Genomic DNA, 18,730 nt, shown 5'->3' with positions numbered 1-18,730 from the left:
AAAAATGCACAAAGTTAGTTAACTAAGCAGCTATATTAATTTCAAGCTCCATTAGAAACACGTGGAAGCCAAGTAAAAATAATCAAAATGTATCCTACCAAATCTGTCCTTTCGTTATTTTCATTCCACTCTTGTTTACTCAAGGAAAGAAGTTTAACAGATCAACACTTCTGAGAGTCAGTCTCACACATGAAATTCAGAAGCTGACAAACTAAAAAGTAAGTAACCCCAGGATATTCGTAGAGAGCTGTGATTTTATATAAATATAAATAGAATGTTACACATGCACATTTCCCTGCATTTGATTTTTTTAAAGGAAGAATTAAATGCTATGTTAATACAATGTTAAGTTTGTAAATTTAACACACAAAATTCAGAAAATGAAAAAGTGAAGGCTCTCAAATGCACCTTAATGCGCTTTCTTGGAATATACTAAAATATTTTTGTGATTCTAGGCACCCCTGTATCCATACCATACAGACTACTGCAATAATATTTGTACAAAATACGTCATGTGAGGTATCATATGAAAGTTAACAACATGCTGGTTATGAATATCATTGTGAAATCCATGTGTTAACCTCATATGTGAAGTTATGAATTCCCTTTGTCTGATGTTACTAAAAATGTTTGAGACCAGACAGCTTAGCCTAGGTGAAGGTGATAAACATGTCTGTCATAGACAAAGGAATGTGGGTTTACCTCAGTATACATACTGGCAGTAAACAAAGCCATCGAGCTAAACTGGTGGGGGTTATCCTGATCCTGAACTCGAGAGACATTGATTTAATATGGCTCCTTCACCCCAGAAAAACACAGGAGATTGAATCCCCAGAAGGGCTTCCTGACTTGGAAGACATCCCTTTGGAGATATAAGGAACAGAGAGACTCCATCTTTATCCTTCACCCTAAGCCATTTGATCTCCGTGATGGGTCCTGGCCAGCCCCGCCAGTAAAAGCTGAAAAGGAGACTGTGGGTGAGAGAAACCATCTTGAACAAAGACTGCATCATGCTACATTAAGTATTAGTCTTTTAGATGTGTGGTTTCAATTTTATTGTCTTGTAACCATTTCTACCTTTATCCCTTTTATCTGGTATCACTTAATCCATGGCTCGTTTGTAATAAACTTGTTTTCTTTCATTATAAATCATCAATGTTGTGTACTTCAGTAAAGTGTGTGCTTCTAGAAAGCTAATAGGTTGGAGTGTTTTACTGTCTCTGTAAAGACAGTGAACCTATCATTTCTCTGGCAGGGTCGAGTGAGAGACTGGTCTCTGCAGTAGGACAATTTTGGGACAAATATAGGACTAAAAGGGTACTAAGGTCAGCTTGCAAGGAGCAATCAGGTTGGGCAAAGCTAGGGTGAGGCTTGTGGGCTGCTGGGGTCAGAGCCCTAACCTAGATCAAAGCTACACAGACACAATGAACCCAGGATTACATGGCAGATGGTGACTGAGCCAAAGAACATCACAATTTTACATCTTCAAAGTCCTGAACTAACATTAAACTAATCCTCACAGTACTTTTGTTAAGTAGGTTAAAAAAACCTTTATCTTCATTTTACAGTTCAAGAAAACAAAGAGCAAAGCGATTTGCCCAAAGTCTATCCGTAAGTAAAGGGCAAAATGGGAATTAGAATATTTGATTACTACTTATATTGTTAAATATTTGGTTTCAAACACATCTGCAATGGAATTATTCTTGCTACAGTAAGAGAGACTTAATATTTCCAGTTTTTGTCTTTACATATAAAATACCATTGCACTACTGAAGACTTTTGCGTTTTAACAATAGTAGACACTTCTTTGCTTTCCACACAAAATTGCTTGAACTTGCAATTTGAAAATACACTTTTGAAAACGGACCTATTTGTTTAGCTGCCTATAAAAAAAGTTAGGTGATTAACTTTATGTAACCATTTAAACCTAGGCCTAGGATCCTGGACATATGTAACAATCTATATTTAAACATCTCAACCGAAGTAGGTTTTTCAAAGGTGATTAACTCCTGCGGTCTTCATTACCATCAATGGAATCTGGGGTTGCTCAACATCTCTGAAAAAGCAGACTAATTCTATTTAGATGTCTAAATATGTATTTAGGAGCCTAACTTTAGGCAACCTAGTTTGAAAATGTCCTATATCAGGGGCTGCATACCTACATGTAGAAGTGTCAAGTCCATTTATTTGAAACTCCAAAATTGAATGGTTTGAGCCACCCCATGTCATTATTTTTCTCTTTATAAGTTAATTTAAAATACCACCTTTTGCTATCCCATGATAAAAAAAAACAATAAGGAGTGCATTTTCTATAAGCTTTTAACTGAATTTCCAATATCACACTCAGTAAAAACAAGCTAAGCCTATTTTATACAAGGAATTTATTCCTTACACATGCTGTTTCTTTTTGAGATTAGAGTTTTCCTAAATTTACTGGTGTATAAAGAGAGTGACTTTTAATTATGTTTGGTATAGTCTTTCAAATTTTAGTCATTTACATACAATTCTCTTAATACCCTTGCTTAAAAACAATGATAATGTTCACCCTCTGATCCGTCTTGCTTATGTCACAAAGACAAGCAATTCTTTCCCTTTAGCTTCAGCTATTCTCCTCTAAGGGTTTGTCTACACAATTTTTGTACTGATTTAACTCTACTTGTTTAGATACGGATATAGTTAAAATCTGTGCAACCCTTAAAATGGATATAGATATGCTGAGAAGAGTATTTATATTAATTATAACTTATTTTGGTAAATCTGCAGATATTCAGATTCTAGACAGTCCAAGGTTTCATTAAAAAAAAATTCTATCCTTTATGCTTGGAAGACAGTCTTCTCAATTCAAACTTAAGTAACTCTTTCTAGAACTGAAACAAGAACGTCAAGAAAGATGTGAACTGCCCCGCATTCATCTCACATATGTGAGCTGAATCTTAAATAAGACACTTACAAGGTCTAAAAATGTAGACAGGCAACTGAGCGTGCAGTATGCACATACAATCCCATGCTTGTCAGTACAACAAAGCTTAAGAACTACCACTTTTCAATATTTTTAAATTAAGCTGTTTCAGAATTAAAGAGTATCTTGTTTAGTCAAATAAAATAATTGTTTGAAGAAAAGAAAGACCATGTACTAATATCACACATCACAATTTATATCACTTAAAAGCAACAGGAGACGTGTGACTGAATATCCCAGTTCCATATCCCCTGGGAAGAAAGGAATCTGAGAATTAGAGGCCAAGATGGTACACAGTGCACCCAGAGGTCACAAGATTGATTCTTGGGAGGTATCCAAATAATTTCATTTGCTGTTCAGCTGCTGAATCTCATTCCTGAGGATAAAACCCAGAATAGTGGATCTAGATAGCTAACTTCCTTCAAGGAAGGCTACAAAATATATACTCACTTATGCTGGTCGTCTCTGAAATAGTTTACTGCTCAATGAAAAATTAAGATATATCCCTTGATGGAAGGTGAATCCCTTACTCAATGCAAACAGAGTTTACAAGCGTGCTGCTTTAAATTTGTGTTCGGTTAAAGGGTCAGTGCGCCAACATTATTATTTACCCTGTTCTTCTTTACAGTGGCTAACATTATTGTGATATAAAACCCTTCATAATCTATGACCTAAGTAGTAAAGCAGTTGAACCCTATGAACCTTCCCAGTAGTTACAATTGCTTTCTGTCCTTGTACACAGTGAAGGCCAGACAATTTTCAGTCAATGGCATGATACAAGTCCCATTATTTTCAGCACCCTCAACCTTGTTCTCTTTTCTGTTTGTAACCCTCTTTTCGCTCCTATTCTTTGAAGAGGGTTGCCATATAAAAAGTCTGCATTTGTCAACTATTCCCAAACAGTGACATCACACTACTACTGTTTTTCCTCTGCTTTTGCAAGGATGTAGTAACTGCAGTAGTAGCTTAATCAATACTGACTTCTTACTGGCTTCCACTAAATTCACTGGGAATTAATCCCTTTCATCTGGTTTGTAAATGGCAAGAAGAAAATTTGGTTTAATTTAGATATACATTTTGGCAGGTTAATCTTAAATTTTAAATGTAGGTTGCTTAGTTGCCTCATCACAGGCACTATATCAGCGTATTAATTTTTAAAAAATATTCTCTAATCTATTACTGAGTGCATTTTCTGTTACCTGGTATACTTAGATTCGCTACTACTTACTCTGTAAACCCAGCAGAAACAAAGTAATATTCCTATTTAGCATTTTCAGAATTAACAAAACAAAACAAAAAAAAGTTTGTTGAACAGTCTAGGTTCCTCAGGGTAGGTGTTACTTGCCTTGTTTTGAATCAAATAAAAGTGTGATTTTTACATGATCCTGTAAACTGTCTGAGCATACCTTAAGTGGCAGTTTTGCTTAACAACTTTCAGATATACAGTAATTTTGATCTGACAGCAAACGCTTTCTACTAAAAAATTATACTACTACCATTTACATTCAATTTCCATTATTTTATGGTGGGCTAAACAACTGAAGAATATTTCTTATGTTCTCCTTCCTCCTCTCTCATTAACGAATAGTATTATGCACAACTTCTAACAAAGTACAGGGGTTAACCGTACTTCTTCCGTCATCATATCAGTTTGATAACATCACAATGTGAAATGGGTATGCACCTTTTCTTTCCCAGTGGAATGAGTTACAGAAATAAAGAGAATTATTTAGGTATAAACACTAGAATGCATGACAGGAACCATCACAATTAACCACAAGGTTACATTCTACTGTCTATTTAAAGCTTGCAGAGATAAACCATACACTGCATTCTGATCTAAACAAACTATAAGGAGTACACAAAACATCAGTATTACCTGTATATTAGCACCCAAAAAGTTAAAATAATGAAGTAATGTGAAATTTCTGTTTGGATCACATAACAGTGGCAATACAGTAATGTAAAATTGGATCTTTTAACACTAAACTGGACAAAGTCTTCAAAAAGAATACTGTAAAGAAAACAACTGCATTGGGAGGAATCTAGACTGGATTACGTAATAGGTCTTTTCCATCTCCAACTCCTGTTATTTTAATCCTGTCAGAGACTTTTTTCCTTTGGTTGATCGCATAGTTTATAGAGAGCAAACCAAATTTATCTGTCTTTGTATATTAAGCTTTGAGCCCAATCCTACTCTCATATCAGTTAACAGGAACTTTGCCACCGACTTCAGTGGAACCAGCACGGGGTCTATAGTTCACTCTGCATAAATTTTGCGTGCTAGACTCCATCAGATTAATTAAGATTTGTACAGCTATATCAATGACAGTACTGTACTTCCTGCATGTCTAGCAGGGATATGTGTTTTACTGCCTACACAGTCAAAATCATGAAGCATGTACACCTCTCTGATGAGCAATGCACAACTGATTTTGAGCCAGAGTGCAAGTGATAAAGTTGCTGCTCAGAAGCTGGGAAAAAGCTAAAAGTCTGGTATGTTCCTTTTCATGGTTCCTAAGTCTCAAGGGAAAGAGCTAGGCATTGCCTATGCTTGAAGGTAAGGGGAAAATTTACATCATTTACTAGGTGTGAGAGGTATTTATTACTACTTCCTTATTGGATAAATGTACACTATGAATTAACACTTAAAAAACCCCAGAATTCTGCATGTATCTCTATATAAGTATCACAAAGACTCTCTTACTGTTCCAGGCATATGACCTCTTTCTTGTTTGCCATTCTGAGGACTACCATTTTTCAGCTTTTTCTTCTTCTTCACTGTTTCTTTGTGTTCTCTCTGTTTGTTTTGTACTTCGATGAGGACAGAAATGAAGCTATTTTTCACTTCCTTTTCAAACTCCAGCTCATCCCTTAGAGCCAACTGCTGTACCAGCTCCTCAGAATAATCCTTAATGGCAGTCTCAATTTCTTCTAGTAGTTCATTTAGTTCAGCAACAGACAGTTTTTGTACTCCTGTTAGAAAATAAAGACAAAGTGAGAGTATGTTCTGCATAATGTAGAAAAAGCAGTGTCAGTTTTTTAGGCATGGGGAGATTATCAACAAAAAGGATTTTTAATCATCCCAAGAGTTTTGATAATTTACACTTCCACCACCAAAAAGATGCCATAAAAAATTCTAAAACAAACACACTATGTGCTTTGTGGGGATACAAGTTCACCATGAGCTTTTTTTAGGTTCGCTATTAAAATATGAAAATAACCACAGCTTTTTGATTACTCCAGAACTTGGTGAAAAGTTATACATAATTTGCAAATACAGGATGACAGCTATCCCTAAAGAAAATGTGGTGAAGCTGCACAAGAACCATCTCCTGACATGACAATCTTGCTATCTATCAGTTTATGTCTATTTCTCTCTCTCTGAAAAGCTATTGAAAAAGTTATGGCAGGACAACCCATGGTCATTTCTGGAGTCTGCATATTTCAGGCCTGGTATGATCAAGAGCTCTACTGGGTGATGAAATTCTAACTATGGATTCTGTTGCTGATTCTTTTAAATCTACGAGAAGCTTATGTAACCAGTGATCACAAGATGTTGCCGACATCTGCAAATTGTAGGAAGAGTGGATGAGTCACTCAACTGGCTTTGCTCCTTTCTTACAGATCCCACACAGTAGTTTTGGGCAACTGCTCATTTGCTCCAAGGATTCTCACAAGGGGTGGTACAACAGCCTACTTGTTCACCCTGAACAGGAGGAGTGACAATCAGATCAGTGGAAGGCTAGTAAGAAAATAGGGCTGTGATATATTTAGCATGACAATAATACACAGCTCCATGTCTCTTTCTTCTCTGTTCAGGCTCTGTGGTGGGGAATGGATGATTTCATGTCTCTGAAATAGGGACTAGGTCAGTGGTTCTCAAACTTTTGTACCGGTGACCCCTTTCACATAGCAAGTCTCTGAGTGCGACCCCCCCCTTATAAATTAAAAACACTTTTTTATATATTTAACGCCATTATAAATGCTGGAGGCAAAGCGGGGTTTGGGGTGGAGGCTGACAACTCGCAACCCCCCATGTAATAACCGTGTGACCCCCTGAGGCATCCCGACCCCCAGTTTGAGAAGCCCTGGCTAGATGAAGGCTAGCTGACACTCAAACCAGACAAGAAAGAAGTGATGTTGGGTCAGCTGTGGGGAGCATCAAAATACAATAGTGAAAGTTATATGGGATACTTGACAGAGGGAGTATGTCCACCATTTGCAACACAACTTTGCCTTTTAGAGTATTGTTAGCTCCCAAGTGGCTCAGGTAGTAGGTGTGACAAAGAGGAATCAGCAGATATGTTCAGATTAAAGCCTGCTTGATTTAAAAGGGAAGATGCTGATCAACGGATGTTCTCCATGAGCTCTCTGGCTGTAGAATTCACTCCCGCACCTAAGTTTGCCAGAGCTGGGATTTGTTACCACCTAGACATGCCACAAAGCCCATTTTTTCCCACTGGCATTTGGGGAGCAGGTCAAAGAGGGGACCTGAAGAATAGGATACATATAGTGTGATGAATGAGATGGATATTATTGTGTGGTCAGATTCAATTATCAAGTATTTTGTAGATTTTATATTGTTGCAAAATTGTTTTAAGGATGTTAAACTGCCACCCCTATAGATAGGTGCTGAAAAAATTAAATATATCTACAAGTACAACTCCCGCAAGTAGCAGAGGATATAGCTGAAACGTGATTTAATTTCTTCAATCACCCAGTAGGAAAATTAGACTGGAGCTAGCTCTTCTTCACTCCCTTGCTAAGGGGGAAATCATCAGCATTACCGTGGATGGCTCTTCATACTGGCAAGGGACTAAGGGGCAATCTTTACATCCTCAGAGAAGCTTAAGCCTCAACCGACTTTATAATCTTAAAGCAATTTAGGCTTAACCCTTAGAAGGCTTTAAAGTGGTTCAAACTGCCAAAGGCCTTTAAAACTGTTTAAGATGCTTATGCCACTCTACATTTTCAGCACGTTGGCTGTGGCCTCTACTTAGAATCATAGAATTGTAGGACTGGAAGAGACCTCGAGAGATCATCTAGTCCAGTCCCCTGCACTCATGGCAGGACTAAGTATTGCAGACCATCCCTGTCTTGTAGCATAGAATCTTGGTTATGTCATGGTCAATAAGTTTCTGAATAACTTGGTGCCCCAATGTGTCCAAAAAAATTGCAGGGATGTAAACATTCAGTAAAATCAAGTCTGATTGTCAGTGCTGGCAAAACAAACATGCCAACCTAGGTCAAGGCATTCTGATGATGTAAATGGCAACTAGAAGAGAGTGAAGTTCTCAAATGCAGATTAATTCTGAAATTGCTTTGCAACAGAAGAAACTGGAGGTAATAACTGCGTTCTATTGGGCAATGACCTTAGAAGATGTCAGAGTAGATTCTGAGGAATTGGCAAAGCAAAACTAAATGATTTTTTCATGCAAGCCAAGGCATCAGTTGGTCAAAGCTGACTGTTCATCCATAAAAAAAATGGACAGGAATAACTGATAAGGAAGAGCAAAAATAGCAGCATATGAAATACAAAACAATGCTGAATATCAAAATGTCTCTGAGAGCACCTGAATCTTTTGGAAAATGTGGAAACCTTACTTAATAGGCTTTGAAGGCTATGCCTTGGATTCCCCATCTCTGAAATACAGATTTTGAAGTCTTAGAGCAGTGGTTCTCAAACTTCATTGCACCACGACCCCCTTCTGACAACAAAAATTACTACACGACCCCAGGAGGTGGGGGGAAAGGGGGAGCGAAGCCTGAGCCCACCCGAGCCCTGCTGCCCTGGGCAGTGGGGGCCCAAAGCCAAAGGGCTTCAGCCCCAGGCAGTGGGGCTCGGGCTTCAGCTTTGGGCCCGGACCCCAGCAAGTTTAATGCCAGCCCTGGCGACCCCATTAAAATGTTTGAGAACCGCTGCCTTAGAGAATGCTGCCTGGGATTGCCAGAGACCAGCCAGGACAGTACAGTTTGCAGTCTAAGTTTGATATACACTAAAGACAGTGAGTTATCTTGCCAAATGCCAGGTAGTTTTGTGGAGAGGCTTTGGACAATACAGACCCAGAAAGCAGAAGTGAGAATGCTGTCAAAGCATTCTAAATCCAACGAAAACCAGAATGATGTGGTGACACATGTCTTTTCCCAGAGGGCAGTTTTGAAGCGCAAGCCAGCAAAGCACAATCTTCAGGGGCATAACTTAACTCTTTTTAGCCAAGAGTTTCATTTAACTGCCATTCAGTATATCATGGTCACACTATAAATGTGAACTCTCCTAAGTCTTCATTTTTGCAAGACAAAGAAGGGAATCTAGTATTTTCCTTTGCCACAGAATAAAAGAAACAGTTACTTACTGTAACTGTGGTTCTTTGAGATGTGTTGCAGACATGTTTTCCACTTAGGTGTTTGTGCCCCTAGTGTGCCAGAGCCTTTTGCCTTGAAATACTCAGAGGGGTGGCGCTCGTGCCTCGTGGCCCCTCCCCTGGCTATGAGGCAGTGCCGCCCTCACCCCCGCCAGTTCCTTCACACCAAAATCCCATGAGAGGAGACTCCTATGCAGAGGGGAAAGAGGGAGAGTTGTGGAATACACGACTGCATCACAGCTCAAAGAACTAAAAGTAAGTAATTTATTTTTCGAGTAGATGCAGATATGTATTCCACTTAGGTGACTCAAGTAGTATCCCAATCCGGAGGCAGGGCTTGGAGTCTACTGAAATAGGGATCGCAGGACCACCCTTGCAATGCCTGGGTCTGCTCTGGAAGATGCAGTAAAATAGCATAATAGTCATCCATACATACGTTTACGGACCATGTGAATGCCCTGCAAATGTCCAGTTTGGAAATGTCACCAAGGAACACTATCAACGTCGCTTGTGTGCCCTTGTGGAGCGAGACCTGATGAGGAGGCGTAGCCGAAGTTCTGTCATACGCAGTCTTAATACAGGATGTTATCCATCTAGAGATGGTCTATGCTGAGACCGCTTGCCCTTTCATGTGGTCTGCATATGACATGAACAGACAAGGCAAAACACCAAACAGTCTAGTCCTGTCTAAAGCTAGACATTGCCAGACATCCAGAGTATGGAGGTGCTGTTTCTTTGGGGAGGAATGTAGTTTAGGGAAAAAACACAGATAAATATGCCTCCTGATTCAGATGCAACTGAGAGACCACCCTTGATAAAAACTTCAAGGGTGGTCACGACGTTACCTTTTGCTTGGAGTATTGTGTGTAAGGCAGCTCAGCCATCAGAGCCTGCAACTCTCACACCCTTCCTGCCGATGTGATGGCTATCAAGAATGTGGTTTTCTGAGACAGGAGGGGCAGTGGACAGGATGTAAGAGGCTTGAATGGAAGGCCAACCAGAGCCATCAGAATCGTGTTTAAGTCCCACAGGGGGACCAGATCCCAATCTGGAGGATGGAAGTGGAGAAGCCCTTTCAGAAATCTTGACACCATGTCATTGGAAAAAACTGACTTCCCTTAAATAAGGGGATGAAATGCTGATATTGATGCCAAATGCAATTTCAGTGAACTGAGCGCAAGGCCCAATTTCTGAAGATGTAGTAGGTACTCCAAGATGTCCTGGATGGACACCCCAGTCAGTTTGGGTCCCACACACCAAGAACCTCTTCCACTTCACTAAGTAGGATATCCTTGTGGAGGACTTCCTGCTATTGAGTAGGGCTTGCTGGCCAACCACCGAGCACTGCTCTTCCTCTTCATTCAGCTAAGTAACAGCCACACCCTAAGGTGCAGGGAGCGGACCACAGGATGGAGGGTGTGGCCGTAGCTCTGAGTGAGCAAATTGGGGTGGAGAAGCAGCATTATGGGAAACTGAACTGACAAAGCAAAGAGATCTGGAAACCTTGGCCACCCTAGAGCAATTAGGATGAGCTTGGCCTGATCCGCCTTGAGCATGAGGATGACTTGAGGAATGATCAGAGTAGGGAGAAAGGCATACAGAAGAGCTGACTGCCAGCTGCAGTTGAAGGCTTTGGAGAGGGAGTCTGGAACAATGTCCCCCCAGAATAGGCAACACTTTGTTTTCCCTCATCACAAACAGGCTGATCGTGGGGATGCCCCACATTGCGAAGATGACCCAGAGGACACTGGCCTTCAGGGACCACTCGGTGCTCAGAAAGAAAACCTTGCTGACATGGTCCGCAGGATGATTTTGCGCCACGGGCAAGTGCTACCACAGTGATGTCTTCTTTGATGAAGAACTGCCACAGTTGATCACCTCTAGGCAGAGTAACCTGGAATGTGCGCCCCCATTGTTTGTTCACCTACGCACAGACAATGCCATTGCATTGTGAACTACCGAGTGCCTGATACAGTCCTGGAAGGCATGACATGCGCAGTGAATGGCCCGAAGCTCCAGCATGTTGCTATGGAGTAAGGATTCCTGTTTTGATCCTAGACCCTGCACCCTCAGCAAGTCCAGGTGCCCCCCCCCCCCCAGAAGGGAAGCGTCAGTAACCACTGACTTTGTTGGAGAGGGCCGAGCAAAAGGGCTCCCTTGGCACACATTGCATGGGAACACTCACCAGTGTAAGGAGTCTAGGACTAGTGGGGGAAGGCGAACTAATCTGTCCAGAGAATACAGGGCAGGGCGGTACACTGTCCTGAGCCAAATCTGAAGAGGCTGAAGGCGAAGCCTGGCAAACTGGACCCCCTGCATACTAAGGGACATGTGCCCCAGCAGGCTAAGACACACCCGGACTGTCGTTGAGAGCTGAGTTTGCAGTCTGAGGCAGAGCTGTAAATTGCCTGGAAGCAGTCGGCTGGCAGGAATTGTCTCGTCCTCATGGAATCTAACAGGGCTCCAAGGAACTTGATTTTTTGAGTGGGAGCCAAGGTTAACTTTCCAGTGTTTACAATGAGTCCCAGATGATCAAGCAAACACAATGTGGTGTTGACATGGGCAATAACCTCCTCTCTTGAGCCGCCCCTTCAGCAACCAATCCCTGAGTTACAGAAAGATGTGAATTCCTTTCCTCCTGAGATATGCCATGACCCAAAGCCATTTAAAAAGTTGGGTTTGTTTAGTTTGGAGAAGAGAAGATGGAGGGAGGACATGATAACAGTTATCAAGTACATAAAAGGTTGTTAAAAGGAGGAGGGAGGTAAATTGTTCTTGTTGACATCTGAGGATAGGACAAGAAGCAATGGGCTTCAACTGCAGCAAGGGTGGTTTAGGTTGAACATTAGAAAAAACTTACTAACTGTCAGGGTAGTTAAGCACTGGAATAAATTGCCTAGAGAGGCTGTGGAATCTTTCTTATTGGAGATTTTTAAGAACAGGTTAGACAAACACCTGTCTGCGATGGTCTAGATAATCCTTAGTCAGCCATGGGTGCAGGGCACTGGACTTGATGACCTCTCGGGGTCCCTTCCAGTCATACAATTCTATGCATTTGGTGAAGACTCGGGTGGCAGATGAGAGGCTGAAGGGGAGAACCGTATACTGGAAGTGGTGCTCTCCTACCACAGAATGAAGAAGCTTCCTGTGCCTTGGTAGAATCACCACATGAAAGTAAATGTCCTGGAGATCCAAAGCAAAGAACACGTCATACTGAGACAGTGCAGGTAGGATAGCCGATAGATGAGGTTCTACATGGTCACTCTATTTTATTAACTTGTTGAAGCCATGAAGGTTGAGGAGGGTCTCATCCAGCCCTTGGATTTTGGTATCAGGAAATATCCGGAGTAAAAGCCATGGCCCTGGTGTTGCGGCAGAACTTCCTCCACCACTCCCAACGTCAGCAGAGAGCTGACCTGCTTGATGAGTAATGTCTTGTGAGAGGGGTCCCTGAAGGAGGATGGGGAGGGGGATGTGAAAGGGGTGTGGAGAGGAACTGGATTGCGTAGCTCAATTTAACAGCATCTAGGACTCAGCTGTCAGAGGTAACTCTGAGTCCTAAGCACTGTTAAAATGGGCCAGTCTGTTCCCAAAGGGATTGGGGGGCTGGGGAGGAAAGATGAAGAGGGTGGAGTAATGCTCTGGACTAAGGAGTCAAAACGGGCGCTTACCAGGCTCTGGGGGAGTGTGTGTGGATTGTCTGAAGCCTGTGCCTGATGGCTTCCTCTTGAGGGATCTATCCATCCTTCTTTCTAGGGGGGAAAGGCTGCACACAGGAATGCTGCAGGGGATACTGTTGCTGCTAGTGAGCCCCATAGCGACGTCTTTGCATGGACAGCATGTACACTCCCAAGGACTCCTTTAAGGATTCCAGTGTTAAATACCATCAGTCTTGTCTGAGAACAAGACTGAGCCTAAGGGCAAGTCCTCTATGGCTTGCTGGATGTCCAAAGCGATCCCAGAGTTTTGCAACTATGAAGCCCTCCCCATAATTAGAGACCATCACCGTGGCCGAGGTGTCTCCAACGTCAAGGGCAGACTGCAGGGATGCTTTGGCCACCGAACAGCCCTCTGTAACGAACACCTAAAACTCCTCAAACGAGGCTTTGGGAAACTGGTCCTTGACTTTGGACATGGCTGACCAATAGAAGCAATCATACTTGGACACCAAAGCTTGTTGATTCACAATATTCATCTGTAGGGACAATGAGGTATAGATACTTCTGCCCAAAAGATTCCAACTGCTTGGAGTCTCTGTCCTTGGGGGTAGACTTGAAACTCCCCTGCCTGGCCCTGTCGTTCACTGCCATTACAACCAGGGAGTTTTGCCCAATGGGAATAGAACCCTTCAAATCCTTGTATCGGAATGAAGTAGCTTAGCCACCAGCAGTACCGAGGCCGGTGTACTCCACAGGGCTCTCGGCAGCTCAAGGAGCCCATTACCAGTCAGGAGGGCTATTTCTCCCAGGGATGGCAGGCTGTAGAATGTCTACCAGTTTGTGTGTGTTCTCTTGGAGAAACTGTACCAGGATGCCAAGCGATGTGGCTATGTGGTGTAAAAGGTCCTGGTACAATTTAAAGTCCTTTTGGATAGGAGAGGATGAGCCAGGCAGCACACCATCATCCGGCGACAAGTATCTTGACTGAGCCAAAACTGGTTCTTGCTCCAGGGCAAAGTGCCCGGAAGGGAGGACTCCAGTAGCTCTGCAGGGAGAAAGGCCATCAATGCCTAGGCACATGGCTGTTCTGCAGTCACCACCGCTGATCCGACAGGTGACTTCAGCTTTGACCGGGACAACGAGCAAGATCTCCACAAGTGAGGAGTGTCCCACTGAGTCAAAGAAGCCCATTGATACAGGTAGGGTATTGGTGGACAATAGTGCTGGAACAAGGACCTCCGTCCCAGCCATGGTGCACAGCCAACCCTGGGAACCATACTGGTCCATTGGCAGCCCTCAGAGCTTGTTGGGTGATGTGGAGCAGGATGACAACCAGCCCGACTTGGAATCAGAAGAGCCTTGGGATCTCAGCAACCAGGGTGGAGCAATGCACAAGTGAACCAACGAGTGGTCAGATTCATCGATCACTCAGAACAAGGCAGAAACCATTGCCCTGATGAAGGCAGTACCATTGGTACTGAGCTTGCCAGTGCTACAGCCGTTGGTCCTGACACAAACAGCGGTATCCAAGCGCACGAGTGCATTGACGTCAAGGGTGGTGAAAGTTGCCATGGGACCATCTGTGGTGTCAAATGCTGCTGAGCTGAAGAGAGTCCCCATACTGATTCTGGTACCAGTTCCATGCCCACTGTGGGAAGGAGAATGTCTGGGTGCAGTGCCAAGGGGCATCACAATTCAGTGGGGTGGTCCTTTGGAGGGGTTACTGAAGGCGCAAGCTTTGGAAAGTTCTGTACCAGTGGGGAGGATGAAATGGAAAGGCAGAGCGGGTCTGCCACAACTTGGTACATAGACACAGCAGATACAGTCAGTACTGGCATCGCCCTAATTGGTGCCAGACTCAAAGGACATCCGGAGACCAGAACTGGTGTCAACAGCACGGGGTTTCTGCCATTCCTACTGAATACCAGGGAACAGTCAGAGGTACCCACACCATCCCGTGTGCCAGAACCAGTCGTGTGCCAGTCCCTGCTTTTCCTGTAGAAGGCAGAGGAGTTGCCCTGCGACCTGGAGTGGTTCCGATTGGTCTTATGAGACCTCTTCACCAGTGCCAATGACTGAGAACAGCTCCTCCGCCTCTTCGGAGAGGCACCTTCCTCAGAACAAGAGGCAGTGATGCTCTCTGAGCCAGAGGGCAATCTTTGGCCCAAAGAGGGACTTGGTACTGGATCAGGTCACATGGACTGTTCAAGCAGCTGCTGTTTGAGGTGAAGGTCTCGCACCACCTGAGTCTGCTTTTTGAACTATCTACAGATCAAACAATGCTCTTTAAGGTCATGTAAGGCCTCGCCTAAACAAAGTAAGCACTGCATGTGGGGGTCACTGTTGGGGATAGCCCCTCCATACAAAGGACAATGTTTAAACCCTGGTGAGGACATCACTGTGGAACACTACCAACTAACACTATCTACTGACTACTAACACACACTAATTAACTAACTATATACAATAAACCAAGCTAAAACTAAAGGCAAGACTGTGAGACTACAACCACACATAGCTCTGACTCCAGCCATGGGCGATCAGAAGGAACTGAGGGTGAGGGTCAGAGTGGCGCTGCCTCATATAGCCAGAAGAGAGGCCACTGCCACAAGCACCACCCCTCTATGGGTACTGCTAGGCAAAAAAACTCCAGCACTGGGTGCACACACCTAAGTTAAATACATGCCAGCATCTACTTGAAGAACCAAAAATGCCCAAAATCTTCTTTAAAAGAAGTCTTTGAAAGTTAAGGTGAAACTCTCACAACCACCCTCAACAGAAACTGCATTATGCAGTTGCAGAAGTCCATGTTGCAGAAGCACAGAAAATAACTGTTCATCTGATTCTTCTCTTGTTTATACCAAAACAGAGAAGCCATAGTAACTGAAACAATATCATGGAAGAACTTTTTCTTCATCTTCTACAAAGCTTTCAACTTCTACTAACCTTAGTTCATTTCTCTAAATGAAGAATATAGTACACACTAGCTTTAGCCTTAATGTGCATCTATCTGTAAGACACCTATCATCCTACCTAACTTTTAATATCTTAATAGTTTAACAAAGAATACGTACCCTGTAAAAGGAGTCAAATCCAGCATGTCAAACTTTAATACAGCTGCTTTTGTTTTAAATACTGTAAAGGTATGGTTTAATATTCAATTCTAGGCAAACACATTCATAGCAGTTTATAATGTTTATTTATTGAAATCAATTATGTTTCTCAGGGTACGTCTATACTTACCCGCTGGTTCGGCAGCAAGTAATCGATCCCGGAAGTGCTCGCCGTCGGTAATCCTGCTCCGCGAGAGGAGTAGGCGGAGTCGACGGGGGGGCCTGCTGCGTGTGGACCCGCGGTAAGTACCTTTAAGTTCGAACTAAGATACTTCGACTTCAGCTACGTTATTCACGTAGCTGAAGTTGCGTATCTTAGTTCGAACTTGGGGCTTAGTGTGGACCAGCCCTCAGCTATCTAGATATATATTATACTTTACTTTGCCTTTCAAGATTTTCTGACTGCATTTTCAAAGGCAGATGATTTCACAGATGGAAATGATTATAGAACAAGTATAAGGCAGTTTGAACCATTAGCTATTTTCAATAAATTAAAAATATAGTCAAGATATTAAATGAGTATCCCTTACTCTCTTCATAACTGTTGTTTGTACTGGACCTCTTGAGTGTTTGAATTTCCTGGGAAAGCATGGAGAGCCGGTCTGACTGCGTGGGTGTTTCTTCATCTTCTGGGTCAGGTGATTCCTGCATCATTTCCTCTATTTCTTCAATCACCTTTAATAAAGATGCATACACATACTCTTAGGGAGAGAATCACTGGTAACGAGCAACAACTTATAATTTGCATATGTTCTACTAACAGCTCATCAACTTTTTTACTTTTTAAATTTTCAATTTCTAGATAATTTTTCTTCCAATAAATGCATATTAGGTACTACTAACAAGGCAAAGCCAATGTTGAGACTGGGAATCAGGCATATCAATATAAAGGGAAATTTCTTTAAAAAATAGAAAATAGGACTATTTGCACAAATTAGTCTTTTCATAGCAAGTTTATTCATTAATCTAAACATATTGTCTCATAATGGCTAAGAAATAAAGTTTGCAGCCATGCATACATAAGTCTTTATATAAAGCCCTCGGTGTCTCTGCTTCAACACCACTGACGATTTGTTTGTATATCTTTTTGATATTCAGTGTTTTATTTTCTTAATTTTATCCCATTCCTCCAAGTTAAACCACTTCATACCATGATAAATATTTTTTCCTCAGTCCTTGATATGTACATCCTTCAAATATTTGTAGATAGGTATTCTCCCCTTAGTCATCCATAGCAAAACTACAGTATATTTTAGTTACTTTATTCTTTCCAGACAAGCGTACCTTCTACAGCCCTTTAATCATTTTTATTGCTCTCTCTGGCCATCCCAGTTTGTCAATATATTCCTGTTAATTAGGCACCCCAAACTGAATGCAAAATTTCAGTTGTGGTAACACCAGGCTTGTCCAAAAAAGGAACTACAACCTCCTGGTTCTGTAAACCAATTATTTATTTATTTTTTTAAACCACCACATCACATTTATATTGCACATTTATGTTTAATTTATTTAGGTGTCTTTCAGTGTTACTAATTTCCAGATGTGTCTCATGAAGAGAAGAAATTCTTTATTTGCTTATACATCAATGATAGGAGCACGGGTAACAAACAAGAGGAATTGGAATTGCTGACTTATAGGCATAAATAAGATCTAGTTGTATTACTGAAACCTGGTGGGTTGATTCACCCGATTGGAATGTTAAAAATCAATGGTTATAACCTATTTAAGAAGGACTGAGTGGGCAAGAGGGGTAGGGGAGTGGCAATCTGTGTCAAAAAAGGCATTACTTGTTTCCAAGTAACTGATAACTTGGAAGAAAATGATCTGAATGCTTATGGATCAATGTCCTAACAGATAAAGCAGAAGATGAAGTATTAGTTGGTGTCTACTACAGTCCACCAGATCACAATAGGAACAAGATCACTGCCTGCTTTTGCACACATCTATAATGGGTCAGGGAAAATAAACCTCTGTGATCATGGAAGACTTCAATTCCAGTGACATATACTGAAGGTCTCAAGCTACCAGTACTAAAACATCCTTGGAATTTCTAAACTTTATAGATGACAGTTTTCTAACCAAAAAAAAAAAAAAAAAAATCTTACACCCAACATAGGTGAATTCTTTATTAGACTTGGTCCTAACAGATAAAGTAGAAATGATCACAGAACTAAAATTTAATGGTAGGTTAGGAAGAAGTGATCATGATTTGATCACCTTTACAATGTGCAAGCAGAATAAAGTCTAGAACAACACACACACACATACATACACTTGGTGCCTTTATAAGGCCATTTTCAATATGAGCCAAATCAGCTGGGAGGAAGAATTTAACCAAAGAAATGTGAATGGTACAGTAACTCCTCACTTTAAGTCATCCCGGTTAACGTTGTTACGTTGCTGATCAATTAGGGAACATGCTCATTTAAAGTTGTGCAATGCTCCACTCTCACATTGTTTGGCTGCCTGCTTTCTCCACAGCTGGCAGCCTCTCTATGCCCCCCCCCCCCCCCCCCCACCACAGTGCTTCCTGCCTGCCGGCAGACCCCGCAGATCAGCGCCTTCCCCCTCTCTCCCCCCCCCGCGGCAATCAGCTGGCTTGCAGCATTTAGAAGGGAGGGGGGAGGAGAAAGG

At 42.1% G+C, this 18,730-nt stretch overlaps 1 protein-coding gene across 1 annotated transcript in view; it reads right to left on the bottom strand.

The window, feature by feature from the left end:
• The window catches only part of FEZ2 (fasciculation and elongation protein zeta 2), a 53,066-nt gene that overhangs the window by 27,237 nt on the left and 7,099 nt on the right, over positions 1–18,730 (bottom strand). The window contains exons 4-5 of the mRNA XM_065401113.1: positions 16,627–16,771; positions 5,667–5,935 (exon numbers count right to left, since the gene is read on the bottom strand). Of these exons, the coding sequence (XP_065257185.1) occupies positions 5,667–5,935; positions 16,627–16,771 (414 nt within the window). The remainder of the gene's footprint in view (positions 1–5,666; positions 5,936–16,626; positions 16,772–18,730) is intronic.

This window comes from Emys orbicularis, chromosome 3 (genome assembly GCF_028017835.1).
Source record: "Emys orbicularis isolate rEmyOrb1 chromosome 3, rEmyOrb1.hap1, whole genome shotgun sequence".
NCBI lineage: Eukaryota > Metazoa > Chordata > Testudines > Emydidae > Emys > Emys orbicularis.
The sequence above is the reverse complement of the archived record's forward strand: the minus strand, read 5'-3'. Positions and strand labels throughout refer to the sequence as shown.